Source organism: Aspergillus karnatakaensis, assembly GCF_047715665.1.
Source record: "Aspergillus karnatakaensis strain CBS 102800 unplaced genomic scaffold BJY04scaffold_128, whole genome shotgun sequence".
In the NCBI taxonomy this organism is placed as follows: Eukaryota; Fungi; Ascomycota; class Eurotiomycetes; order Eurotiales; family Aspergillaceae; genus Aspergillus; species Aspergillus karnatakaensis.
The window spans coordinates 1-24,785 of record NW_027395840.1 but is presented as its reverse complement, the minus strand read 5'-3'; the positions used below and the strand labels follow the sequence as shown (position 1 = coordinate 24,785).

Genomic DNA, 24,785 nt, shown 5'->3' with positions numbered 1-24,785 from the left:
CCCTCCTCCTGCCCCCCCGCAAGCGGTCGATGCGCCGAGTTACCATAGTTCTGCACCCCCGTTGCCGGCAGCACCGCCAATTCAACAAGAATGGCATCAGCCGCCGCCCCCATCTTATCCAAACATACCACCAAGTCAATATCACCCTCCAAGCACAATACCGAGCCCTCCCCCTCCTTCGGCCACTCCGGCTAGTAGCTTTTACCAGAAGTTAAATGCTCAGCAAGCCGCCTCATATCCCCCAGAGAGGCCAGTGTCTCAGTCGCCACCTGTTCACATCTCAACAAGCACACCACCTCCTGCTCCGATCTACTCCCAGCAGGTCAGCCCTGAGCAAGTAAGCTCATTTCCTCCAGAGGGACCAATTTCGCAATCTCCAGCACCTGCACATCTTCCGGTGACTGGTCCGCCCCTACCCCCCAAAGCCAGTCCATTGATCATCCCTACTGGTGCGTCTGCTTTAGGCTCTGGCGGCCCGTCAGACTGGGAGCACTTCTCTCCCATCGCAGGAGAAGTTGATGATGTGAGTGTATTCAAGCAGAGAATGGATCCTCCGCCAAATGCCGTACATGAATTACCCCTTAGCCACCAAGCCAGCACTCCTCTCGCGTCGTTAAACACCCACTCTTCTCATCCTTCATTCTCGAACCCAGATTTTACGCAACAAGCAGATAGTGCAGGGACACATTACTCAACGCAATCCCCGATCAGTCCAGGCACTCATCAGAATTTCCAGCCACCCCCTCACCCTGTGAGAGTAGACAGCACCGGATCGGACTATACTACTGTATCGGCTGTCGCTAATTCCGAAAGCATTGACGGCATCATTGAAGCATGGAACAAGCCCGTGTCTACAGATAATAAACCACAAACTATACAGAAGAGCCCTCAAGTTGCACCAGTGCCGGTATCTCCTCGGCGAACTCCAAGTCCTGCCGAAGCTCATCCGGTAAAGCAGCCTGAGCCTATTGTGAGGCAGGAAACACCAATTGAGCAACCTAGTATCCCCAAAGATCCTGTCAGTGAGTTTGGAAGGAAAACTGGCTCACCACGACCGCAATCAAAACAAGGTGACCGCTACGAGGACCTTGATTCATGGTCGCAGTCGTCTCTGGAACGTTACGTTGCAATGCTTCGGAAGGAGGCTGTTGCTGATTCCGATGAGGAACGCTTCAAGATCTTCACCACTTTCATGGCCAAGGAAATGAAGCTCCGCGAGATTCTTTACAGTATTGAGCATGACACAAAGGATGTGGTGAATGCGCCACTACAGTCGATCGTCCCGCAAACCCCAGCACAGGAACCTGAGCAGATCAAGCCGAAGTTGACTCCAGATCAGTCGGGGTTGATTCCAGTAGAGACAGAGGAGGACTACTTTGCGCCTTCGGATAGTGTGGAAGACGCAGGAGATGGTAGTTACAGCCCGGGCGGACGCCCTATACTTCCTCGGCTTCATACACCTCAACCTCCAACGCTACAGAGATCAGCATCAAATCCTAGCGGTCATAAGTATACTGCAAGTCATGCAGTAGCGGCACATGCCCTCCGCTCTACTTCAGTACCGCCTGCCAGTCAGGTCCCGCAAACGGTGCTATCTCCTTTGACGACCAATCCTCCTCAACGAATCTACACTCCATTTCGATATACCGAAGGACCACAACGAGGCTCTGACAAACTATCCTTCGACCGCCCGGCATATCAAGCATACTCTGCTTTACGACAGGCGGGCGCAGACAGCGGGCGCTTGATGGTGGACGCTCCAACCGAGGGTAACCGGAAGAGATCTAGCTCTATGGAATCTGTACAGAATGATCCAGATGAGACCTTTGTTGGTTTGATCAGAGAAAAGAGCGTCAACTACCGGAAGAAGCCTCCTCAGATATCATCGCCCCCACCATTACCTGCTTCTCTCCGGCAAGGTAAACCACCTGGGTCAATAGAAGAGCTGCGTGCCGTCACATCTTCGCCTGTTAATAAGCAGTCAGAAAGTCTCTGGCATTCAACGGTTAGACGAGACCTGGAAAAGTATACTAATGATTTTGGATTCGTGCGCGAGGTATTTAAACCATGGGAGGCGACTAGCAAGACCCGCAGGGAGAACCTGGATAAAGAGCGCATCAGGCGCCAGGAGGAGTCAGAGAATCATATCGATACGCTATTCAACGGAAAGGAGATCGGGTACGCGGATATTAACATCCTGGAGGAGGAGTTCCGTCAAGCGGAGGCCCGTACTCAGCTCGAGGAGGAGCGTGGGGAGCTCGATGACTTTATCTCCAACGTCTTCAATGCGGTGGATAAGCGGTTGGAGGAAGAGATTGCAACACTTCAAGTTCACTATGACTCTGCACTCGGCCAACTTGACCGCGAAAACACGAACAAGGAGGAGAGCACAGATAAGCATAGCATTTCCCATACGATGAGAATCGTCAATGAAATACATCATAAACTCGAGATGAGGCACCACAAGCGATTGGAGATCGCCCTGGACCGCGAACGTCGAAGGAAGAAGGCCGAGCGACGACCTCTTGTCTTTATGGGTGACTCGGCGGCGCTCAAGAAACTGGACAACGAGTTTGATCAGATGGAGAAACAAAACATCCTTGAAGCAGCTCGGGCCCGTGATGAGCGAGCTAATAAGCTCATGGATCTATTCGATGACGCCATAATGCGTGGACTCGGGGAGAACCAAAGTATCCTAGATGAACTCTCAGCAAAGGTTGCGAGGGTTGATGAAGCCGCAATTCGCACCTCCGGCCTACCGGACGCAGAAATTGAACAAATCCTCAAATCCGTGCACAGCCTAGTCGAGTCGCTCCGCAAGGACTCCGAATCTATTCTCCACAGCTTTGGAGTTGCCGATTCAGCCCTCAACAACGCCGATTACAGCGTCTCCGTTGCCGAAGCTCGCTACTCTAATGCGGAACCCGAGGTATTCAAGCAGCTCGAGGCAGAAAAGAAGAAAGAGGATGCGAAGGTTCAGGATAATGTTTCAACTAAACTACAGAGCGTACGTGTGACACCTGCGAAAACTACACTGAGCATCAACGAGGCTCTGAGGACACTGGGGAAAACGCCCTTCCCGGACCCACCAATTCCAACAGATGTCATTCCGGACAATAGCCATCTCTATGATGTTTCTCTGCCCAACCCTGCTCGCCCTGCTAGTACTGTCCGTATGGCGGCAAGGAAGGTGGATGGTGACCCTGAGCATCGGGAGCGGCTGCGCAAGGCGTTGGAGGACGCGAAGAAACGCAATGCGGCAAGGCAGCGCTCGCCGTCTAATGTGACGAAGGAGTAATATGATGGTGTGGTGTGGTGTGGTATATACCGTTATGACTCACGAATTTCTTATTCTATACCCTTTCTTGCTTGGCGATGCATTGATACTGCTCTTTGTTTGCTTCGTATAAATAGCGTATATGCTTTTAATATTCGATACTGGATTTCTAATTGGGAAGCGGATCCTGAATTCTGAGTTACCTCCGTTTGTAGGTTGGGTCAACCCCTTGTAGGTGACTGAATGAACGGGTGAAGAAGATCCTCAAGCCACTAGCACTTTGTATTATGAGTATCTTTCGAACAGCCTCTTTCAGTCTATTTAGCTCCTTTCGATCTGATGTCTAGCCACCGATATCTCACCAGGGTACACACCATCACCTCTCAACATCATCATCAGCACATCTCAGCCAGAAACCCAGCTTCAGCTTGTTTGGTTAGAAAACCTGGAAACAGACCTTCTGGCGTCCAAAGCACGAGCCTCGAGGGCAAGCGCTACCTTGGTACAAAGAACATTCCCCTACCGCGCCGCCTGTGCCACAACCAACAACTGGTAAATAGAATCAACGCTCGATTCACCGACGCCCAAAGCTGAAGGCTCTCGAATACGCCCCGCTGCGGTGCGTCTTCCCATTTCATACCAAGCAGATTTTCCGTTTATCTAGTCATGGCACTCATCTTGATGATCCACTCAGGGCCCGCGATTGTCGTCATGCGGCGTGGTCAACACACAGTAATCGGGGTAGCCGCTGCGCTTACGAAGGGTGTCGCGCCTCTTAATAGGGCCTTATCCAGTGCGCAATTCTAGAGACGCTCTATATACCCTCTTTTTTCTTCTCCTCATGACTTGAGCTGAGGGAAGCTGAAGCGAAAACATACGTACATCGGACGCCACAAACACCAGACCCGCACCCATGGCCATGGTTCAGGTCCGCACCAAAAACATAACCTGACAGAAAGCCTTACCTAGAGGCCTGACGAATTCCAATCGCTTCTGACTACTTATTCATTGACCCGGGCGCCATGTCTGCGCCGACCGGGCAGTTCCATGGTCTCTCAATTTGCTCTGCGGAGACTGAGACTGGAACAGACACTGAGACAGAATCTGCTTTGAGACAAGAACGCGGTGAGCTTGAACAACGCAGCACAACATTAGGGGGTCGTCGTGGGGCAGATATGACGGTCGTCAAGGCCTCATCGGGGGTCGTTTATGACCTCGAGGCTTCGGATCTTGATTCCGAAACTAGGTCTCGTGCCTTGCTCGGTCTAACGGCGGACTTTGACATTCTGTTTTGCGGGTCTATGCGGGGTGGGATCGGGTATGAGTTCGTTTTTGCGGAGCAAGTACGCGTTCAGATCGATCTTGACGAGACTACGGCTGGACTTGAGAACCGGTATAGGTGCACCTGTGCAGTGTTTCAGGCTAGGAGGGATGTTGCTTGCCAACATATCTTCGTGAGTTCTTTCGCAGCATTAAGTAGAGTGTGAGTTGCAGCTAACAGGTCTCAATGAGTTCAGTGGCTTCTCGATCAGCTTCAGGGTCTTTTCGTTTCGGACTCACCTTCCCTCCTTCCTTCCAGAGTTCTGCTGTCGAGTGATGGACATGCACAGGGCTTCATGCGGATTGAACGACTGGTGTCTGCATCGACAGCACCGACTTCAACCGCAACGCTAGAGAGTCTTGCAAGTCGTTTAGGTTGGTCGTATGTTCGCTCCGTTAGCGAAGGCGCGATGAGCCGGACACAGAGAGTACGGGATATCCTGTCGGCTTTTAGCACAGAAAGCTTGCCTGAGGAATTTCGGATTGACCTTGTTGAGGAGGAAGACCGTCATGCGGTGCCTTCAAGGACAAGAACAAGGAAGAGAACACCAGAACAATGCGTTGTACAGGGTGATCTCGAAGCCACGATCTTTCGACTCGCGGTACACGATGACCACGTCTTTGCTGGCCTATGCAAGGCTATGCCTCCGGGGGCCTGCGCAGTGATATACTTTGACAAGGCCCAAGAGCGAATAAGAAGGCTTCTCTTAGACTTCGACAGGTTTTGCAAGAACTACGGAGCACCTAACAAGGAGCAGCCTTTACCTCATGTCACTACCACAGCTCTTCTCTCAGCCCTCGAATCCCATGCTATTAATATTCGCAAAAATATCCATACCCGCTCACCCCACGGTCTCCAAGGCGCCGCTAAAGCCCTAATTACTCTACTCGAAGACATCAGCACACGAGACAAAGATGCTCTACAGGGGAATATGCACGGCCGGACCTCCTTTTCTGATGAAGACGACGACCAACGGAACCTATACCATCAGCTCATCTGGAATACGGGCAGTGAGGATGAAATTGGTGCACCGCGGTACTTTGTCCTTGATGCTTTGGAGGATCTCGCTCGGATGGAGGATTTACACCCTTTCAAGAGTCGACTAGAGGCTATTTTATATCGGATTGAGGTGAATCGGGCCCCAAGAGACTTCATCTTGAAGTTGGGGGCTATTGTTCGTGGTGCTTCTGAGGGTGCTGGTCTAGGGAGAAAACGAAGTGTCACCGGGACTGCAGGTGAGGGTGGTGGGAAGAGGGCGAGGTAAGCCCTAGGTCTATCATTTATCGCAAACGATAGGGAAGTTTGTCGGAGGCTGTCTGATTGTTCTTTTTTGCTTGTCTACGACGGTTGCTATTTACCACGCATGACCTGATGATCAATCTTGCATATCTATTAGCATGTCTCAGCATAACTATGGAGTGGGTGGCTATTGTTGACTATCCTTTTAGCGTTAGCAAGCCCACTACGGTACCTTGCCCTACTACTGTCCTTGTTGCCATTTACAAATATGCATACAGAAAGAAGCCATCAATTTATATAGCTATCTTCATATATACACTCCTTTTTGAACAATTACAAGCTTCTTTATTGTTAGTTATCTCTGCTTCTTCACGCAAACCAGGTTCTTACCTCTACATGTACCGGTTCAAGCCGCTACCCTATGATTTCCCGAGCACCCTACCACTGACTTTCGATCAGTAACCAACTACAGAGTACCAACTAACTCAGAAGCGCATCACACGTTCTATGGCCACTGAGCTAGAGATAGCTTACCACTACCTAAATAGGCGGGTGCACTGTTGGGCCGGATCTCGGGCAGGGTTGCTCCGTCTTATTTTGCCAAATCGCAGCGGTCCGTCGTGCCTTCCTCGTTTCCGGTATGTGTATCATGCAGCAAGTGAGGAAGGAGCTATCGTCGGCCTGATCTAGTATTTTAATAGGAAGGTGCTGTAGGTTAGGTGGTCTGCCCTACTTTCTTTTTCGCTAGCGAGCGTTAGGTCGTACACGGACAAGTAGGGATATATATATATATCTTACTTGCTGAGGATTTTATGAGAATCCACTGGGTGCACATTTTCCGCGGGATCATAGAACTAGCAGTAGCAGCCTACCTTCGCGAACGTAGTCGAAAAAAATATATCACCGAGCAAGATTATATATTCAAGATTCGCGTCTCAATTGGAAGTAGGTCAAATTCTTATCATCATTATAGAAAGCTAAATAAACAAACTAAGAGAGATCCAGCACAACCCTGCCCTGCAACGTACCCTCCTCCATCTGTTTAAACACATTCGTTAGCTGCTCCATTTTCTCTGTGCGGAAATGCGCCTTGATTACGCCTCTTGACGCAAACTCCATCGTCTCAATGGCTTCACTCCGATTACCCACCGCAGACCCGGTAAGGTTCAAGTGCTTGCCGATGAATAACGCGGGGTACGCAGATCCGACAGCCTGCGGCTCTCTCTCTGGGATACCCACGCAGACGGCTGTGCCGTTGTATCGCAGGAAGAGGAGAGACTGGGCGTAAGCGATATTTGAAGCTGTGCATATGATGGCTGCGTGAGCGCCGAGGGAGTTTGTCGTTAGGGATTTGACGTGAGAGGAGATGGCTTCGAATTTATCGTCGATGGGGAATTTGGTGATGTCGACGAAGTGCTCAGCGCCGGATTGCTTGACGAGCTCTTCTTTGCTGCCGTGGTCGACGCCGATGACGCGCAGGCCCATGCCTTTACTGGCGATTTGGACGGCCAGATGGCCCAGGCCGCCGCCCGCACCGGAGATGACAATCCATTGGCCTGGCTGGGCCTTGCTGCGCTTGAGAGCGGCGTAGACTGTCACACCAGCGCAGAGTAGGGGAGCTGCTTCGTCGGAGGGAAGACCATCGGGAATGGGCGTTACGTAGTGGGCTGGGCCGAGGACATATTGTTGGAATGTGCCGGGGTGGTAGTAGCCTGATACCTTCTGATTAAAACAGAGGCCGTCGGCGCCATCTTGACAAGGGGCTACGGATCATCAGTAACGGCTTGTAACGGGTATTTAGAACTCGCGTGGGACGAATGACGGATGTCGAGCAACGTACCACATTGCCCACAGGCACTAGCGAGCCATTTAATTCCAACTCTATCTCCAACCTTTCGACCTGATGCTTCTGCACCCGGTCCAAGCTTAACAATCTTTCCAACACCTTCGTGGCCACCGACTTGTCCGGGTTGAGTAGGGTAAGGGAGCATTTTCCACTGTGACTGGTCAGGTTGTGGGACGATATGGTGCAATGGTCACATACTGTGTTGGTCATGACACCGAAGTCCGAGTGGCACACGCCGGAGTGTGTGCTACCTGAAAGTTAGCATATCTTGTGGCACATGGACTGGTAGTTCTTTCAGGAAGCTCAAGATCTCCCCGTCAAAGTCACGTACAGATTGATCAAGACCTCATTCGGACCAGGCTCAGGAACGTCCAACTCCACGACCTTCGTCGAGACAGTGCCAGGGTTATCATAGATAACAGCCTTTTGCTTCTTTGGGATTTCAGGAGCCGCCATCTTCAATAGTATAGCCTCTTTCTTTCGTCGTATGTTTCAAGAGATCGTAGTAAAGGGAGATCTCAGGTCGAATATGAGAAAGAAAGAGTTCAGGACCGGCTCTCACAGCCTCCTTATATACCCCCTCACTCGCAGCGCCAAGTCGACAATCGTTCGACAATCCACCACTGTTCTCCCAACTAGGAACCAAGGCGGAGCAGAATATGGGGTGAGGGGGCGTGAGATCTCCGCCCGGGGAGGGGAAAGCGAATCCAGATCCGCTGGAAACGGTGGAGAAACAGCTGATTTCTCTGCGAGTTTCAGCACAATTACGTCTGCGACGCAGAGTGCACCAGGGCGCGGAACTTCCGCATAGTATCCATGGTCCAATCAAGCTTGGGTGATGGATGGATAAGGGAGGGGTTGCGACCGAGGAGGAGGTCTTTTGAGGCGCGTGAGAGGCGCAACTGCCTCGGTTACGGTAGTTTGCGTTTCAAGCTTTGCTGGTTTGAGATTCAGGGTGACAAGAAGGGACGATGAGCTCGGTTTGAGGTGTTTCAATCCCTGGTGATCAGAAATGGTGAGCTGTGATAAGCGGACGGTGACTGACGTAGTAGAAGGAGGTAGGTTATGATAATGCGGGGTTGAGACAATGGAAGAGAGTCCATTTTTCGAAGCAGCAATCGCCTTATAAGTTATCTCTCTTTGGTAGCCTTGAGTACCCTGCCAGAATTATAGATCCATTACCAATAAAAGCATCATCAATACCCACCCTCGCCATACTCCAGAGTATCCAAGATGCTCCTCTTCGTCAGTTCGGTCTGAAATCACCCGACGGCTAAAAGACAACCACGAATTTACCCCCGAAACCACCACTGGAGCTTTATTTATACTTACTTATTCTTTCCTCTCCTTTTCAAAGATGTCCAGTCCTTCTTTCCTTCCAAAATTATACACATCTGAGCAATCACAATGCCAATTCCCATTGTCGACTCCCATATCCACCTCTTCCCCGAATCCCACCTCCCCACACTAGCCTGGTACACCCCCTCGGACCCCGGACCCCTCGGCGCCCAACACTCAGTCGATCAGTACCGCGAAGCAACAAAAAACTTCCCTACCTCTGTGTCTTCCTCAGCCTCGGAAATTACTAAGGAAACTTTCGTGCGCGGGTTCATATTCGTCGAAACAGATCGCCTCTCCTCAGTCACCGAATCCACCGACGACGGGAACCATGGCTGGGGTCATGCCCTCGACGAAGTCTCGTTCCTTGCGCGTATCGCAGCTGGGAAGCCAGTAGAGGGCGAAGGGCACAACGCTGGGGATTCACGACTGTGTTTAGGTATTGTGCCCTGGGCGCCTGTGCCTGGTGGGCCGGGAGCATTGGAAAAGTATATTGCACTTGTTAAGGAAAGGGCGGCGAGTGATGAGATCTGGTCAAAGATACGTGGAGTGCGGTATCTGGTACAAGATAAACCGTCCGGGGTAATGCTGCAGCCTGCATTTGTTGAGGGGTTGAAATGGCTAGGGCGACAGGGTCTCACCTTCGACTTGGGGGTGGATGCAAGACAGGGTGGGATCTGGCAGTTAGAAGAGGCAGTGGAGATGTTAAAGCAGGTGTTTGAGGGCGTTGATGAGAAGGAGAGAGTAACTATTGTGATCAGTACGCGATCTCCAGTCCCTCTTCCTTACCTCTAGGCCATACTAACGATTTCGGCTATAGATCATCTTTGTAAACCGAACCTCCGTCTGGAGTATACTTCGCCCGAGTCAATAACGTCCCAGACGGACTTCATACAATGGAAGGCTCAAATACTTGCCATGGCCCAGCATCGAACGGCGTACATGAAGCTGTCTGGCTCATTCTCTGAACTACCGCCTCTCTCTCCAGACACTGAGCCGGATATTGCGTCTCTAGTTGACCGGCTTCAGCCATGGACGGATGTTGTGTTCGATGCCTTTGGTGTTGAGAGAGTGATGTTTGGCTCCGACTGGCCGGTCTGTAATGTAGGAGGGGGTGGGAACCGGGTCACTTGGAGCCGATGGAACCGTGTTGTTGAGGCTCTTCTGGAGAGGCGAGGACTGGATGGTGAGCAAAGGAGAGCATTTTGGGGTGGTGTCGCTGAAAAAGCTTATGGAGTAAAGAGAACTCAATCGTCTGCCCTCTGATGCTACGAAATCCTGTCGAGATCCGGAGTACGGCATCCCCAGAACTATCAGCGGCTTGAAAGTTCTTGGTAATGCCACCACGGAGCAAGAAAGGCACTACAAAGCTCAATCTTCGCACGAAAATATTGCTGAATTCATAGCGAGCATGTACGCCACAGCGGAAAAAATATGTAAGAAACCTCAAAACAGATTGCATAAGTCCGATTGAGCCATCCCGTGGCCCAGTAAAACAATTGTAATCTTTTTTGGCCCCTCGAGCAACCTCAAAAGAGAGAACAAAGCTTAGAAAATACGGTACAATTACATGATCTGATCCTGAGTAATTCCGCCAGTGGGCTCCTGGCCGTCCATAACGTCGGCCTGACCCTGCGGGGTCACGTACTTGACAAAGGTAATGCCAAGGGGACGGCCGCCGTACTGGTAACCCGTGAACTTGGCTGCGTCGCATCAGACAATTAGAACAATGTTATAGAAGGGAATTAAACATACCGATTGAGGTCTCCGCCGTGTCGGGGCTATCAAACTGAACCACACCGGTGCCACGAGAGCGGCCGTTAGGCTCATACTGGATCTCGGCGCGGTCAACCTTTCCGATGGTTGAGAACAAGTCTACCAAGTCATCGTTGCATGTAGACCAGGGCAGCTGCTGCTTGTCAGACCTTGAAACATCAAAGGATGCACTTCGGTTACTCACATTGCGCACATAGATCACCGCGCTCTTGTCACCTCCAGAGGTAGCAAAATCGGTGAACGGGTTGGGGGGCACGGAGGGGCCGGCGCCTTCAAAGGCAGGCCCAGTTGGGGCGCCGCCATAGCCGCCTCCACCAAATCCTCCGCGACCACCAAAGCCGCCGCCGAAGCCACCACGGCCGCCGAAGCCTCCACGACCCGCGAAGCCACCACGGCCTCCGAAGCCACCACCAAAGCCGCCGCGACCTCCGCCCGGTCCTGAACCAGCGAATCGGTCTTCACGGACCTCGAGGGGACGACCGTGCCAGTCGTATCCGTTGAATTGTTGGATAGCGTTGCGAGCATCATCAGGATGCTCAAACGCAACAATTCCGGAGCCCTTGGGGCGGCCAGAGGCGTCGGTGTGGACATCGGCACGGATAACGTTTCCTTGCTGAGCTAATAACGGATCATAGTGTCAATGTCGGAATTATTATGTGTTTCGGGGGAGAAAATTAGACGGCAGGAAACAGTCGAAACTGTTCAGAGTAGACCTGGCATCGAAAGCTTACCTGCTTGGCGGAAAAGATCCTTCAAATCTTGCCAGCCAACGTTGAAAGGAAGCTACAGATGGATATTTCAGTTGATATAAATGCCCTTGCCGACGGCACCACTTCAAAGGGGAAATAATGGGGAATAACATACGTTGGAAATGTAGAGCTGTCGTCCGCCGCCGCTGGCACCACCACCGCCGTAACCAAACCCACCTCGGCCGGGGCCACCACCAAAGTCTCCACGAGCAGGACCGCCCGAGAAACGAGGTTCGGGCTCCCTATCCTGCAAACAGGAAGGAGCGTGTCAGCCTTTTGTAAAAGAGGCCCGCAAGTCATGCAAGGGTCGCCTACCTCACGGACGTAAACCAAGCGTCCCATCAGGTTCTGGTTACTGAGCGTGTTGACAGCATTCTGTGCTTGCTCCCTAGTTGCGTATTCCACAATCCTATGGCATGATCAGCTTATGTGTGACTTCAAAGCAAAGAACAAGGCAAAGCTTACCCGCATCCCTACAATAATCCCGGACGGCCAGGCCCAACCCGTCAACCCAAACAGTCCAAGCAAATCGAACCAACGGGGGTGAAAAGGAAACCAAGAACAAATGAAAAAAAGGAAAGAACCAGTCACGCTACGCATTGGCGCCCACCTTCGACATTCCATTAGGAAGAAGCAAGACATCGGCAAAGATAACTTCTCCAGCTGTAAGGCGATGCGGAAAGAGGATCCCCCCAAGTCAGCCACGAATTCCAATCCCATAAAAAAGCGCTCATCGCACTGCCGACACGATATGACCCTGCTCACCCTGTCTCATAAAATCTTTAAGATGATGCCATTTGACATCGTAGGAAAGGTTGCCGACGTAGACCCGGCGGTCCTGTTGGGACGATTCGCGAACGGATTGCATCATCTGTTCTTTGGCGACTGCGCGATCCTCAAACGATCTAGGTGGAGGTGGGTAGCTGCCACGTCCACTGTATCCTGAGCCTGAATGACCTCCTGCTGGGCCTTGGGCAGTACTCATAGGAGAACGAGAACGGCGATCGCTTCGGCGGTAATCGTCACGGTCACGGCTCCGAGATCGACTGCGTGGCGAGTACGAACGGCGGCTGCGTCGAGGACTACGAGATCGACGACGGGGAGATCGGGACCTCTCACGCTGCGCGCGGTCAGTATCGTAATCGTAGTCGCCTGAAGGCATCGAGAAAATAGAACGAAAGAGAACAGATCAGAAAGAAAATTATATATTGTCAGAAAAAGAAAAGATCAAGTTGATGGAAAGACGAGGATGAATTCCAATGGTTGTAGTTGCGAGTCTGCGACACCGTTTTGCGCGACGTCGGGTGAACCTTGGGTGCGCGGTTTCGGGGTTGGAAGTCATGTGACTGTAATGGGGCAGGAGCTCCATTTTACTCCGTAGTGAGCTCCTCAGGAGGACCCCGGGGGATAGGGCGCATCCGAGACGGCCCTAGCGCGGAGGTTCCATACTGTATACGTGCAACAAAGAAATGCACACAGGAATCTGGCGAGTATCCATGGATAGCCGAGTCTTATGTACTTTTCAAGGCTCGTATAATAGAGGATGTTTGATACCATGAGAGTCCATTTCTGAGGGAGTCCTCTCAGGGGCCTTGCCGCTTTCCAGCGCCATACTCCGAGTAATGTCGGGTAGAGAAGGGGTAGAAGTTGTCGCATCATCCGGAACAATACCACAGCAATTTCGCACCACGAAAAAAAAAACTTGCCAAGATAGAGACAGCACAAGGACGTGACTTACTTGGTATGGTCGATAAACGTCGGCTGAGTTCGCTTTGAGTGTAAGCCACTTGTCTAGTGTAGTCTGATGCGAAGGTAACAATAACAGAAAGAACAATAAGAATGATGAAGACCAAGTGGGATAAATAAGACACGTACAACACCACACAGAGAGGAGCAGGCGAGGGGAGGGGAAGAAATGGAAGAGAGAGGGGAAAGAGAGGAGGGAAAGGAACGAGAACAGCGAGGATAATAGCGGGGGAAGCGAAAAAGAAAGCACAGCTACAGGGCAAGCTGTGCAGCTCAAGGAGGGTGGTGTCTGACAGACAGCTCGGACAGAACGCACGCCACAGTGTGATTGGTGTTCCCGTGGGAATCCGAGATGCAGAAGTCAGTCAACTGCGGTTAGGGTAGGAATGGACGAAGATCACGACAATAAAGATACTGATAGGATGGCCTGGAAGCAGGGGGAGGTATGGAAGGGGAGGAAAGTCCAGGTCGGAGGGGAAAGGAAAGGAAATGCTAAAGAAGACCAAGGTCCCCGTCACATCAGGGCTGGATGAGGAACGAGTGCGGCCAAGGCCTTAGAAAGGAGGGGGGGAGTAATAATAAAAATGGAGGAATAATAATACAGAGCAGTAAGTAGTAGTAGTCGGGTGGTAGGGGAGTGGGGAGGGATAGGCTGGGGAATGGAGGAACCATTCAGCCAAAAGATGCAGCGTCAGATCAATCAAGAAGTTATGGCATCGAACTCAGAGTACAAGCCGTGGGGGACTTGAAACAAAAAAGATACTTACCCATGTTGACGATGATGCGTGAAGCTCTGAAGCGAGTGGAAGGAAAGGGGAAGAAGAGGGAGGAGATGGAGGAGAAAGATGCGAGAGGCTGATGACGATGCTTGATTTGACAGCGAACGGAGGCCTAGATGCTACCAGCAGTTGGATCCTTTGACGGTAAGTTGACAAAGATCCAATGGGGAAACAATCCGAGCGAGACTCTCAGGTAGTTGATAGCTAGTCATGTAAAGAAACGAAGGAGGGGAGAATGGAAGTTGAGGTTGAGGTTCAAGTTAAAGAGGAGAAGTCAGAGAGTTGGAAGTATCTAATTAGTTTGTGTTTGGGCGTGTGCCTGATAAGAATCTGGATTTTATCGTGTGTTATTCTATTATTTGAGCGCTTTTCATATTAATTTATCCCTTTCTTTGTCCTTTGATTCGATTCATCCAGACTACAAAGTACCAACAACGAATGCTATCCAACTCTTCGGAATGAGTCCTCTACTGATAGTTACTGGGAGAAGACTGCCCTTAATGCCGATTCTCCAGTCGTCGTGCTCTGAGGCGGTGTTGCTAAATATCCTGATTCAATTCTATATACTGTTCCTTTTCTCTTAATTCATGGATCTATTTCTATCAATTAGTACACGATGTAGAATTGCAACTCGTAGGACAAATGATACCTTCAACGCGGCACCACTAGTTAGTTATGAGACAATTGGCAGCTAGAAATCTACCAAGCATCTGAGCAATACAATTCAACAGCATCGCCTTCCTGTCGAAACATTGTACTATATCAATATATAGAAGTCACTATTTGCTTAGAAACCGGAGCTGTCAAATGTATGGCTCCGCTCGGGCCACCGCTTAGAGAGCGATCGATCTCAAACCGCCGAAAAACATCATCCGACGCTATCCAGAAATCCATATTCCAGCTCGCAGCTCACAATGGCACGTCCACTCCTCCGCCCACTGCGCTCCTGTTGCAACCCCGTCCGCTCCGCCTATACGCCTCGGGCGTCGTCTTTCCCAACGTTAAATACGCCAATCCCCCGCCCACAGCCCCATTCCCGCCAACCGAATCTCTGCTTTCGTCTTCCCATCTACCGTCCCTACCACTCCGCCCACCACCCAGACCTCCCACCACACGAATACACCAACTCCCAAACAACAATCCTCACTGCTGCTCTCAAACATGTCCCCGCCCACGGTTTCACCAAGGGCGCCCTCACCCTCGGCGCCCGCGACACGGGCTTCCTAGACGTCTCCATCCAGCTGCTTCCCCGCGGCGAATTCGACCTGATCCTATTCTGGCTCGCGAGCCGAAGAGGTCTCCTGCGTGCGGCGGTTGAACAAAATGGTCTTCTCTCAAAACCGGACTCAGCTGCGGTCTCCGTTGAGGAAAAGACAAGGACAATGATCATGGAGCGGCTGCGGATGAACACGGAGATTCGGCATCAATGGCAGGATGTATAATCCCCTCTCAATCCCAGTGTCAAAGAGCTATGCTAATGATCCACGATACCTATAAAGGCTCTAGCACTCATGTCCTTCCCCTCACATGTCCCGCTCTCCCTATCCGAACTCCATGCCCTCTCTTCCGATATTCTCCACCTCGCCGGCGACGCCTCCGTCGATGCATCCTGGTACACGAAGCGTCTTTCTGTTAGCGCTATCTACGCGTCCGCGGAGGTAGTCATGACACGGGACCCTAGTCCCGACCTCTCGGCCACAGAAGCCTTCGTGACTCGGCGGATTGAGGATAGCAAGGCGATTGGAGACAAACTGAGTGGTGCGAAGCAGTGCTTGGGATTCATGGGGACGACGGCTGTGGGGCTGGGGAGGAGCTGGGGCTTGAAGATCTAAGGACTTATTCCCAGAGTCAACCTGGTGAGATCCTATGACTAATGGAGTGTATTTGTAGTCTGAGCGTGCCGTGGAAGAACCCATGTATTATTATATCATCTTGATTCATTCTCTGTATACAATCAGCTTCCGATACTGGTCAATTCTCTGTCTACGTGATCTTGTAGCCAATCTTCGCCCGGCCGACGATCCTCTTGTGAGGAGAAGAAAGAATGACTGAATACGTTCATAGTATACAATACCCGTGATAAGGGATACTCGAGATTTAGTGTACAGTTATGTAAACACAATGAAAGGTGATATGCAAGATGCATCCGCAACCCCAACGCCGAGCAGTTTAATCCGAGATGTACTCCAAGCATAGCTTGGATATAAACTCCCAAGAAAGAAAGAGTCGAACATAGAAACGGACCAGAGCTGGATTACATCCACAAACAAATCTTCCCACTCGCTGTGCCACCAGCAACCCAGTTCTTGCTCCTATGGAAGACCGCAACGGCAGGAACAGCGGTAATTCCGTCACCTCCGAGCTGGGCGAGCTGATCGCCTGAGCCACTATAAATGTCCACGAAGCGGTTCATGTTTCCAATGCAGAAGCGCTGGATGGAAGATTGCGGATTAAGTTGCCATTGCGGGCGAAGACTAGACTGAGAGTCAGTGAGTGGAATGGTGTGGGAAATAGAGAGAGGCGTACATTGTGACCCACCGACCCGTCTGGCAATTATGCCGTACGACGGTATCGGGCTTCATTTTTGAGTCGTCGATCGTGTGACCTGGTTTCCAAGAAGCAATACCCTTGGCACTAAAGTCGTAGATCTTCAAAGTATCGTCGTAGGAGGACGTTGCTATTTGCCCAGCGCTGTTGAAGGCAGCATGTGAGACCGAGAGGCGGCTTTGGTGTTCACCTACAGGTATGGGATCACTCCGCGATAGCTGGCGGAGATCCCAAAGGCGCATCGTCCGGTCAAGACTGGCAGTTGCAAAGTAGTGCGAGTTTGTTTGATAGAGAGAAAAGCCACCAATTTTCTTCTCCGACAATTGCCAATTCGTAACGGAGCCTTGTCGCCCAGTGCGCATGTCGTACCGGCCGAATGCGCCATCCAAGGTAGTCCAGTAAATTGTATTGGAATCATCAACAGCCATGTCGAGTCCGGAAATAGGCACGTCGTCTGACGTCGACTTCGGCGCGTACTTCTCCACCGACGAGGTCTTCTCGAGGTCCATTTCACGAATAGAGCTATCGTAGCTAGCAGTGTAAAGGTGTGTGGGCTTGGAAGGATGAACTGTCATACAGCTGATGGTGCGTGTGTGCGGTTTGAGTGTAACAAGCACTGGATCTGGGTCGTCATCATCATCATCGTCTTCGGTTTTCACAGCGGATACTGCTTTCTGTTGTGAAGCGTCCAAAATTCCGAGGTGGCCTAGTTTGTCTCCAGCAAAAATCAATGGTTTTGTTTCTGACGGATGGAACGCCATGGAGTATATTCTCTCGGGGGTGATTTTGATACCTGTACGTCGTCCAGTGTCAGCGGGTTTAAATGCGTCTGAGAGCAAAGCAGTTTCATACGATTGGGTTCCCACGCCTCCCACAAAGTCAGCCCGTTCATCTCTTTCCTCAAAGCCTTCAAGTCCCTATCCGCTGTTGACTTGATATCCTCGTCTCCGAAGGTTCGCTGGTACGGCACCGCGACTCCCTTGGTGACCACGTCCACGCCGATCAAAGCATCTCCGGTCAACTTCTGGCCCGACACGAAGATATCATTGAAAGAGAACGCGTCCGACTTTCGAACCCTCTTCGCCCTCTCCTGTTCCTGTCTGCGGTCATACTCCTCGTCCGCCTTGCGCTTCGCGACCTCGCTATCCGCTGCAATACCTCTTAAGCGCGATGAAGTGCGACGGGGAAGTGGTGATTCCTCCTGCTTCACCCTCTTCGGCGCAGGAGCCTTCTTCTTCGACTTCAATTGATCCCCTGTTGCACCTCTCGGCTTCGGAGGGAAGAGTCCTGCTGACTGCGCATCGAGACTCAGCTTCTTCAGGAGCGCATCGCGTTCTGCGATATTGGCGAGACGCTGCTTCTCGAACTCGGAAAGCTCTTCTTTGGCCATTGCACTCAAGCCTCGTATATACGAAATAAAGGGGAAAACAAAGGCCTTGGAACATCAAGCTCCGATGAAATTATAAGGGGACTGAGCGAATTTGCCATCGAGAGCGCAGCCAGAGAAAACGCGTTCAGGCAACCGCGTGGTCACGTGCTGATACATAGATCTAAATTGTCGGGCAAAGCTAGCAGAAAGTTTCCTCCTAAGATTTCCAAGTCACGAAAGATGAGCGTTCAGCGTCGCATAGCTTGGTCCTGGCTGGCCCAGGCTCACGCCCAGTCAATTCACAACTCACCAGCTCCTTTTCTTTATACGACCCGCACCCTCAATTCTACTCGCCCATTGCGCGTCCAGACTCCGAGGTGCTTTAACTATGCAACCTCGAAGCGCTCCCCGAACAACTACACTGATTTCAATGACGAAACTCAATCTGAGCCCGCTCCTCCCCGAAGAAGCTGGCTAAAGAGGCGAGCCCTCGCGATAACTGAGCGCAGGGGCTCGGTAGACTCTTCCAAAAAGACGTCTTATCGAGAGTTTAACCCACTCGAAATACCAGAATCACCTACGGAGCATGGAAATCCCACGGAACCACAGCCTCCTGCTGATTTAGAGGTGCCCGAAAAACCTGGGCGATCCGGAAAGACCATTAGCAAACCCAAGTTAACCACAGACGAAAAGGCAGCAATCGCACACCTACTTCGCCAAATCCCATCCGAGCGCTATCAGGACGCGAAACAACTAGCGAGTGAATCAGCGCCGTCGGCGAACGAGGACGAGGAGCGGAGAGAAATGAACCAGGTATACGCAATCTTTGATGCGGTTTTGGAGAAAGTGCGAACACCGCGTCCGGCCTCGGAGCGTGCGGTGAAGGCGGCCCCTACCTATAAGAGGTGGAAGACTCAGGATAATGAACGTGGTACACCTAAGGCTGCAAAGGAGAAGCATGATGGGCTTGTTCTGCCTGACACGGACGAAAAACTGGCGCAGCTGCTTACAAACAGGAAGATGACGCCGGCCACCGCAATCAAGCTAGTCGTCGAGCGGGAAGCTTTGAAAATCGAGTCAGCTCTTAATGCAGCTGTTACAGAGAAAGGTGGCTCTGGTATCTGGGCCGTCTGCAAGGAGAGAGTTTTTTCTATGATGCACAACCTATTACAAGACAAGGAGACCGCCCCCCAGCTCGAAGGGCTCGACGTACCTCTCCAAGAAGACGATCAAGCCACGGGTACCGCGACTGAGCCATCATCGCCCCTGCAAGTCCCTGCGTGCATTCCCCTAGAACCCGTAATAACAGCCCTCTACCCAAGAATGCTCCTCGTCGCCTTCCGCCTCCTAAACATCCACGCCCCCGACTCCCCCCTCATTTCCCAATTCCGCGAAACCATCAGCTCCTTCGGCCGCGAATCGATCATTATCGGCACATCAACCGCCCTCTGCAATGAACTGATGTACTTCCACTGGCGCGGTGAGCATGATCTCCCAGCGGTCACCTCACTCCTCCATCAAATGCACATCACAGGCATTGAACCAGATTATCGAACACTCGATGTTGTGGACGCCATCGTCAAAGAACGCAGCCGCAATCGCGGCAACGGTGAAGACTGGTGGGATCTGCAGCCTAATCGGGTTGCGCTGCAGCAGTTGACGGGGGAGACCGGCTGGGTTGAGTGGCTGAAGACACAAGTGCGGACGTCCAGGTCAAAGAACTTGCAGAGACAGCGGTCTTTGCGAGAGGAACAGGCATATCAATGCTAGGCCATGCGATGTTTGATCGGGAGGTATACGAGACGTACCTATTATCCTACCGCGACTTCCAATTTGTCGTTTGTCAGGGACAAAGCATGATATATACTCACTAATTTTTATGTATACCCCAATTTGCGTCTATCTGCCGTTTCCAGTCCACCCAGAATCACAAAAACAAAGTAGACAAGGAACTAAATCGTAATTTCTGTCTGTCTGTCTGATTGTCTCCGTCTACCCCCCAAAACCCCCACACGTTGCATACTCATTTCATCTATACCAACAAATTGGAAATCGGAACACTATTTACATAAAAAGAATCTAAACCACCCACTGTATCACAAACAAGAGCCCTCGCCCGCTTCGCTTCCTTGCCCCTGCTGGAGTGGAGAGGAAAGGAAAACAGTACGGCTCTATATTGCAGAAGCTCTCTCTCTGGATCTCTACAATAACGCAGAGAGACAAAAAACAGCCATCACAACGGGGTATCAACACCATAAAAAAATGCTTTGCAAACGAGAAGAAGGCGAAAGAGAATCAGCGGAGGGGGAAACACAAAACGGAAGCAGCGTTAGTCGTGAGAGGAGCATATATGGACGTAGATGTAATATGGAGATTGGAGAGGAATATAGAAAGATGGGTGTGAGGATGATGGTTTGAGACAAGGCCAATAAAGCATATACACCAGAAGATGCAAGATTGAGTGTGAACCAATCCTCTCAGGTTATACAAAGCGGCGACAGATATGTATCTGTTTTGGATTCGCCTATTTCCAACAAATGTGCCGGTCTGAAACCAGTTGAGCCGAATAGTGGTATTTGGGCAAAGCCCTGCGGAGATTGATCTCTGAGCGTGATAGACTCGGGCTGATATGAAGACGGTCAGAACTCGTTCCGTAGTTCCTCGCGTGACTGCTGTTGGCTGGTATCGCGGTCTTTACCCTTGCGCCTGGACGGTGCAGGCACGAAATCGAAGAAACGGTATTTACTTGTCGTTTCCCGGGTCATGCTAGAGCGACGAGACTTAGAGGCATCAGGGTACTCAAGCGAGTATGTAGAAGAATTTTTGGAACTCCCAGTGCTGTCTCGAGGTTCAGACCACCTTGGTATTGAAAATGGCACCCTGTTCTGGTCCCAAGTTGCTGAAGAGGAACTCGGCGGAGTTTCTTCTTCAGCTTCAGCCGCATAGTCGGTAGAACGGCGGGGAAGGGATGGTCGAGAAGTAAAATAACCGATTGAATTGCGATGGCTTCCGGCTAGAGAGGCCGCCCCCGACACAACGGTATCGGGAGCAGGAGTTGCAGGCTTAGATGGACTCTCATCATAGAACGTTGCAGAACGTTCCAGAGAATCAACTAATTCCTCCCATTTGATCTCCAGGCTACCGCTAGGGCGCTCTGCTTGTTCCGCCCTACTTAGACATTCCTTGGTTCTTTGCTGGAGCTCAACCGCGATCTCATGGAATTTCTTCACTGAAGGTTCCAGATCTTCTAGTCCCGATATCCGGGCAGGCGCAACTTCGAGCCAGATTCTGATCAAGTTGGCAAAGCTTCGTGCATGATCAATGAGGAAAGGAAGGCTAGGAAATCCTTCGCGAGAGGGTGCCGGTAAACGGCCGAGAATTTGGATAGGAGTGGCATATGATGGTGTGACTATAGGGGCTGGACGATCGGCGGGGATTGCACAAATAGAGTCCACGAACTGTTTGAATTCGTTTCGGTGGCCGACAAGGAATTTGTTCATAGGCTCCATCCAGGGCTCCTTGCTTCCGAACGTTGTCATGTTGGCCAGGCCTTGCAATGCTTTTGCAATTAGAGTTAGAGTGCGTTGAGCGCGTGGGCGAGGGTGATCTGGATATGCATGAGTAAATGTGGGCAAGTGAACGCGTAGCAGAGTTGTTTATTACCTTTAAGCATTCCAAAGAGCTTCGGATTTAGGATTGCCGGGCAGAAGAAACGTAGGAAGAGGAACCCAGAAACACTACTATAAGTGACGGAGCGAAGGAAGTCACCATAACGATCGTCAGCACAAGCCCGAATATGGCGAAATATGAGCCTCAGTTCTGCCGGGCATCGCGACGCCGAGCTGGCTATTGACTTCCAGACACTGGTTGTGAGGCTGACGAGATTTTTCCAATTGCGCTCCAGGTCATCAGCCCGATGTATTCGAGAGGGATCAACTTCGCACTCTGGGTCGGTTTCGTCGATTTCGTAAAGCCTTTCACCGATTGTTTCCTCCAGATACTCCTTACCAAGCCGACGCATATGGTAATCAAGAGCTTTAGTGAGAAGCGAGTTTCCTCGGAAGAGGAGATTTGCCTCTACTGTAGCCGTGCGTCCTAGATCGCGGACCAACACCTCTCTTTCCTGTCCGGCCGCATCACGAGAGTCATTGGAGTGGAGTCGAGTCGTATACCGAAGCCTATTTGCGGTCGACTCCTTATGAATTCCATCAATCTCATCCTCGACAAGTGCTGATATCCACTCAACGGTGGTCCCGGACACTTGATAAATGTTCATGAGCGCTTCGGAGAGCTGATTCAACTCTGATGACATTATCTGAGCCATATTCACGGTGAGCCCGTTGGCGAAGGAATGCAGAAGTTCGGACATCGGCGCATATTCGTGAGACATAAGGACGACAGTTTCCTCCATCCGCGCCCTCATCAACATCTCGCCTACACATTGGTCTCTGTCATCAAGGACCGGCCACCATTTTTCGGGCTCACCCGGTTCTAGATCATCTAGCCTGATATCCACCCTCCCACACATGGCGTCCTGTGATGCTACCTCAACGTCATCTAGAAGGCGTGTCGGGTTTGTATCCTGATGAAGAGCATGTGCTCCGTGTGCTACTAGCGACCAATCACGTTGGGTTGGGTTCAGAGTTTTCACCATGATAGAAACTTGAGATAGGACCGGCGGAAGATCGTTGAAAATGAAATCTTCCCGCCAGAAGGGATTGGCTGTCCGGAACTTCACAGATGTCTTTGCTCTTATTTCTCCATCTAGGAGAACTTCGGTATAATAATCGTTCGTTGCTGATGTCGCGGTAGTGGTAAAGTGGGATCGGGATTGCTTTCGACTCCGAGGGGTGTCCTCCGTTGCTTTGCTACCGAACATTTTCGCCTCAGTTACCTTGATGGTAAGCATCCTCTCAATTCTAAACATGTCCGTGAGGGGATTGGTGCTTGCGGCACCAGTTTCTCTAGTCTCCACTGAACTAGGGGTCTTTTCAGGGTCTTCGTTGACCGAAATTGCTGGACCATAAAGCTCCGGTGTCGTAAAAGCACGCAGGAGAACGAACCATACCTCGAAGAGCACACGACTCTCTAGTGCGAGATAGAGCGGACGGGTCAACCCAGATGCAGAATGGGCTGCATACTGCGGATAAATTGCAATACAGAATTCATCTTCTAGAACGGAAGACTCCAGCTGCTGTATTGCGCAGCGCGATAATTGAGATAAACGGATGGAGGTGACAAGTGTGATATCAGACTCGGTAAATAGTCGAAAGGCACCATTCTCCTGTAGCGTACAGCTGACCTTTTGCCAAGAAGAGGATAGGGCCCGTTGCTGTCGAAAAGTTGATATCCTACGGCCGGAGGATGGGCGGACACCAGAAGCACTTGGCCTGTCCCATAGAAGCATTTTCCCGACTTTGATGATGGCGGCGTCCTTTTGCGCAGTGCTTTCAGAATTTCTCCGGCGGTCCACCAGACGACGGTCGGTTATTGTAACAGACTGCGGCTTCGTCATCTTATTCTGCACACCTTTGGGGCGGATTGGCTGCCAGCAGAGCAATGCCGCAAGCCACGAGTCGAATGTTTCGCTCACTTGGGGCCGCAATTCCACTCCAAGCCCTGACGTGAAGGTAGAGACACTCAGATAGCTCGTTCGCGTTTCTGGATCCACAAGAGAGCGAACCTGGCAACCACGTAGGTCAGGAACGAGTGTTTTGGCCAGAGCAGGTTCTCCTTTCGCTTGATAAATCAGGCTTCCCATCGCAACGTTGATAGCACAGTAGCCTGAAGTCCAAGCCGTGGTGGAAGATGTCCGAAACGAAAGGATGCCATGCATTCTTCCGCATGTTGTTTTCATAAGTTGTAGTATTTTGGCACTATCTGTATTCGACAAGGATGAGGCAGAATAGCCGGGTACCAGCCCTGAGCTGCCAGGAGACCTGCTCAGGCGTTGACGGCTAGGCGTTCGGGTAAAGTACGTGGGCGACTGTATTGAAGGAAAGCCAATTGAAGATGCTGCCTGATCTTCTGGAGTCTTTGGCTGAGGGGTAGTATTGATTGAGCCTAAGCGGTTTCGCGTGCGTGTGAGAAAGGAACTTGAGGATATATCGCTGCGCTGATCGTCCAAAGTGGTAGTGCGGGATCGCGCCCTTTGGCTCCTTAATTCCGAGTGTGCATCATCCTCATCTCCAGTAGAATAGTAAAGGTTGAAGTCGCGCCGAGATTCCCGATCCGGGGCTCTTGTTCGGGCGGCGGCACGCGGAGAAGGGGCAGCGCTTGATGGGGGGTGGTGGTCGACCTCTGACAGAGGCGAATTGTTTCCAGGTTCAGAGGAGTCAGGGGTCACGGTCCGGATGGTCGTTTCCCTGAAGCTATCCGGGTAGACCATGCCGTGGCGGTCCTTGGAGGAGGACTTTTTGCTAGGCCGACGTTCCACCGGACGGCTGTGGGTTCCTTGATGCATCGAATTCCGCTTGTACCCATTCGAGCTCTCCGACTCCATCTTTATCCACACTCGGCAGCGACGGTTCGAATGAGGTTGCTATCAGACGCAGGCAGGCGGACGCACATATAGCGATAGCCGTGTCGATACGTTACCTTGCAGCGGCAGGCGAGGCCCGACACACACTGCGCAACCGACCTCGGACAATTGGGAGTCTTGGTCGTCCAATGGATCGTTAGATGAACGCATGGAGTGCGAATAGGGGGAGATGAGTAGAGTCACACATTCGGTCGAGGCCGGGCGTCTTGGGGTACAGGTGTGAGCTGAAGAAACGACACGGGCCACCGGGAGTACTG

General features: G+C 51.4%; 9 protein-coding genes across 9 annotated transcripts; 5 read left to right on the top strand and 4 right to left on the bottom strand.

Moving 5' to 3' along the window:
• Positions 1–544: 544 nt before the first annotated feature.
• BJY04DRAFT_225232 (uncharacterized protein) lies at positions 545–3,298 on the top strand (the record flags this gene model as incomplete). The annotated part of the gene is made up of 1 exon (XM_073718175.1): positions 545–3,298. One exon carries the CDS (start codon positions 545–547, stop codon positions 3,296–3,298), a length of 2,754 nt encoding a protein of 917 aa, XP_073564068.1.
• A 1,001-nt stretch (positions 3,299–4,299) lies between these two features.
• On the top strand, positions 4,300–5,862 carry BJY04DRAFT_225231 (uncharacterized protein; the record flags this gene model as incomplete). Its single annotated transcript, XM_073718174.1, has 2 exons — positions 4,300–4,731; positions 4,795–5,862. The coding sequence occupies 2 exons, from the start codon at positions 4,300–4,302 to the stop codon at positions 5,860–5,862; spliced, it is 1,500 nt and encodes a 499-aa protein (XP_073564067.1).
• A 908-nt stretch (positions 5,863–6,770) lies between these two features.
• Positions 6,771–8,831, bottom strand: BJY04DRAFT_204188 (zinc-dependent alcohol dehydrogenase). Its single transcript, XM_073713453.1, has 4 exons — positions 8,015–8,831; positions 7,882–7,930; positions 7,678–7,834; positions 6,771–7,600 (listed from the first exon to the last, which is right to left on the bottom strand). The coding sequence occupies exons 1-4, from the start codon at positions 8,137–8,139 to the stop codon at positions 6,828–6,830; spliced, it is 1,104 nt and encodes a 367-aa protein (XP_073564066.1). The 5' UTR covers positions 8,140–8,831; the 3' UTR covers positions 6,771–6,827.
• A 259-nt stretch (positions 8,832–9,090) lies between these two features.
• On the top strand, positions 9,091–10,287 carry BJY04DRAFT_225229 (uncharacterized protein; the record flags this gene model as incomplete). Its single annotated transcript, XM_073718173.1, has 2 exons — positions 9,091–9,781; positions 9,842–10,287. The coding sequence occupies 2 exons, from the start codon at positions 9,091–9,093 to the stop codon at positions 10,285–10,287; spliced, it is 1,137 nt and encodes a 378-aa protein (XP_073564065.1).
• Positions 10,288–10,400: 113 nt separating this feature from the next.
• Positions 10,401–12,845, bottom strand: BJY04DRAFT_204180 (RNP domain protein). Its single transcript, XM_073713452.1, has 9 exons — positions 12,312–12,845; positions 12,157–12,209; positions 12,012–12,019; positions 11,862–11,955; positions 11,662–11,793; positions 11,529–11,580; positions 10,982–11,415; positions 10,777–10,930; positions 10,401–10,724 (listed from the first exon to the last, which is right to left on the bottom strand). Exons 1-9 carry the CDS (start codon positions 12,706–12,708, stop codon positions 10,588–10,590), a joined length of 1,461 nt encoding a protein of 486 aa, XP_073564064.1. The 5' UTR covers positions 12,709–12,845; the 3' UTR covers positions 10,401–10,587.
• A 1,971-nt stretch (positions 12,846–14,816) lies between these two features.
• BJY04DRAFT_204173 (uncharacterized protein) lies at positions 14,817–16,620 on the top strand. The gene is made up of 2 exons (XM_073713451.1): positions 14,817–15,507; positions 15,571–16,620. The coding sequence occupies exons 1-2, from the start codon at positions 14,986–14,988 to the stop codon at positions 15,901–15,903; spliced, it is 855 nt and encodes a 284-aa protein (XP_073564063.1). The 5' UTR covers positions 14,817–14,985; the 3' UTR covers positions 15,904–16,620.
• BJY04DRAFT_21666 (WD domain protein) lies at positions 16,157–18,194 on the bottom strand. Its single transcript, XM_073715816.1, has 3 exons — positions 17,471–18,194; positions 16,598–17,411; positions 16,157–16,545 (listed from the first exon to the last, which is right to left on the bottom strand). Exons 1-3 carry the CDS (start codon positions 18,006–18,008, stop codon positions 16,326–16,328), a joined length of 1,572 nt encoding a protein of 523 aa, XP_073564062.1. The 5' UTR covers positions 18,009–18,194; the 3' UTR covers positions 16,157–16,325.
• Positions 18,195–18,209: 15 nt separating this feature from the next.
• Positions 18,210–19,879, top strand: BJY04DRAFT_204169 (uncharacterized protein). Its single transcript, XM_073713450.1, has one exon. It carries the CDS (start codon positions 18,228–18,230, stop codon positions 19,755–19,757), a length of 1,530 nt encoding a protein of 509 aa, XP_073564061.1. The 5' UTR covers positions 18,210–18,227; the 3' UTR covers positions 19,758–19,879.
• Positions 19,880–20,515: 636 nt separating this feature from the next.
• On the bottom strand, positions 20,516–24,489 carry BJY04DRAFT_226347 (GTPase-activating protein BUD2; the record flags this gene model as incomplete). Its single annotated transcript, XM_073718398.1, has 2 exons — positions 20,516–21,594; positions 21,651–24,489. The coding sequence occupies 2 exons, from the start codon at positions 24,487–24,489 to the stop codon at positions 20,627–20,629; spliced, it is 3,807 nt and encodes a 1,268-aa protein (XP_073564060.1). The 3' UTR covers positions 20,516–20,626.
• Positions 24,490–24,785: the final 296 nt, after the last annotated feature.

Coding starts and splice junctions, on each gene's coding strand:
- BJY04DRAFT_204188 (XM_073713453.1), bottom strand. CDS start 8,139: ATGGCGGCTCCTGAAATCCCAAAGAAGCAAAAGGCTGTTATCTATGAT. Junction 7,835..7,881: donor TCGGTGTCATGACCAACACA/GTATGTGACCAT, acceptor GACCAGTCACAG/TGGAAAATGCTCCCTTACCC. Junction 7,601..7,677: donor TAGTGCCTGTGGGCAATGTG/GTACGTTGCTCG, acceptor GATGATCCGTAG/CCCCTTGTCAAGATGGCGCC.
- BJY04DRAFT_204180 (XM_073713452.1), bottom strand. CDS start 12,708: ATGCCTTCAGGCGACTACGATTACGATACTGACCGCGCGCAGCGTGAG. Junction 12,210..12,311: donor TAAAGATTTTATGAGACAGG/GTGAGCAGGGTC, acceptor ATCGCCTTACAG/CTGGAGAAGTTATCTTTGCC. Junction 11,794..11,861: donor GCTTGGTTTACGTCCGTGAG/GTAGGCGACCCT, acceptor TCCTGTTTGCAG/GATAGGGAGCCCGAACCTCG.
- BJY04DRAFT_204173 (XM_073713451.1), top strand. CDS start 14,986: ATGGCACGTCCACTCCTCCGCCCACTGCGCTCCTGTTGCAACCCCGTC. Junction 15,508..15,570: donor TTCGGCATCAATGGCAGGAT/GTATAATCCCCT, acceptor ATACCTATAAAG/GCTCTAGCACTCATGTCCTT.
- BJY04DRAFT_21666 (XM_073715816.1), bottom strand. CDS start 18,008: ATGGCCAAAGAAGAGCTTTCCGAGTTCGAGAAGCAGCGTCTCGCCAAT. Junction 17,412..17,470: donor GGAGGCGTGGGAACCCAATC/GTATGAAACTGC, acceptor GACGACGTACAG/GTATCAAAATCACCCCCGAG. Junction 16,546..16,597: donor ACGGGTCGGTGGGTCACAAT/GTACGCCTCTCT, acceptor CTCTCAGTCTAG/TCTTCGCCCGCAATGGCAAC.
- BJY04DRAFT_204169 (XM_073713450.1), top strand. CDS start 18,228: ATGAGCGTTCAGCGTCGCATAGCTTGGTCCTGGCTGGCCCAGGCTCAC.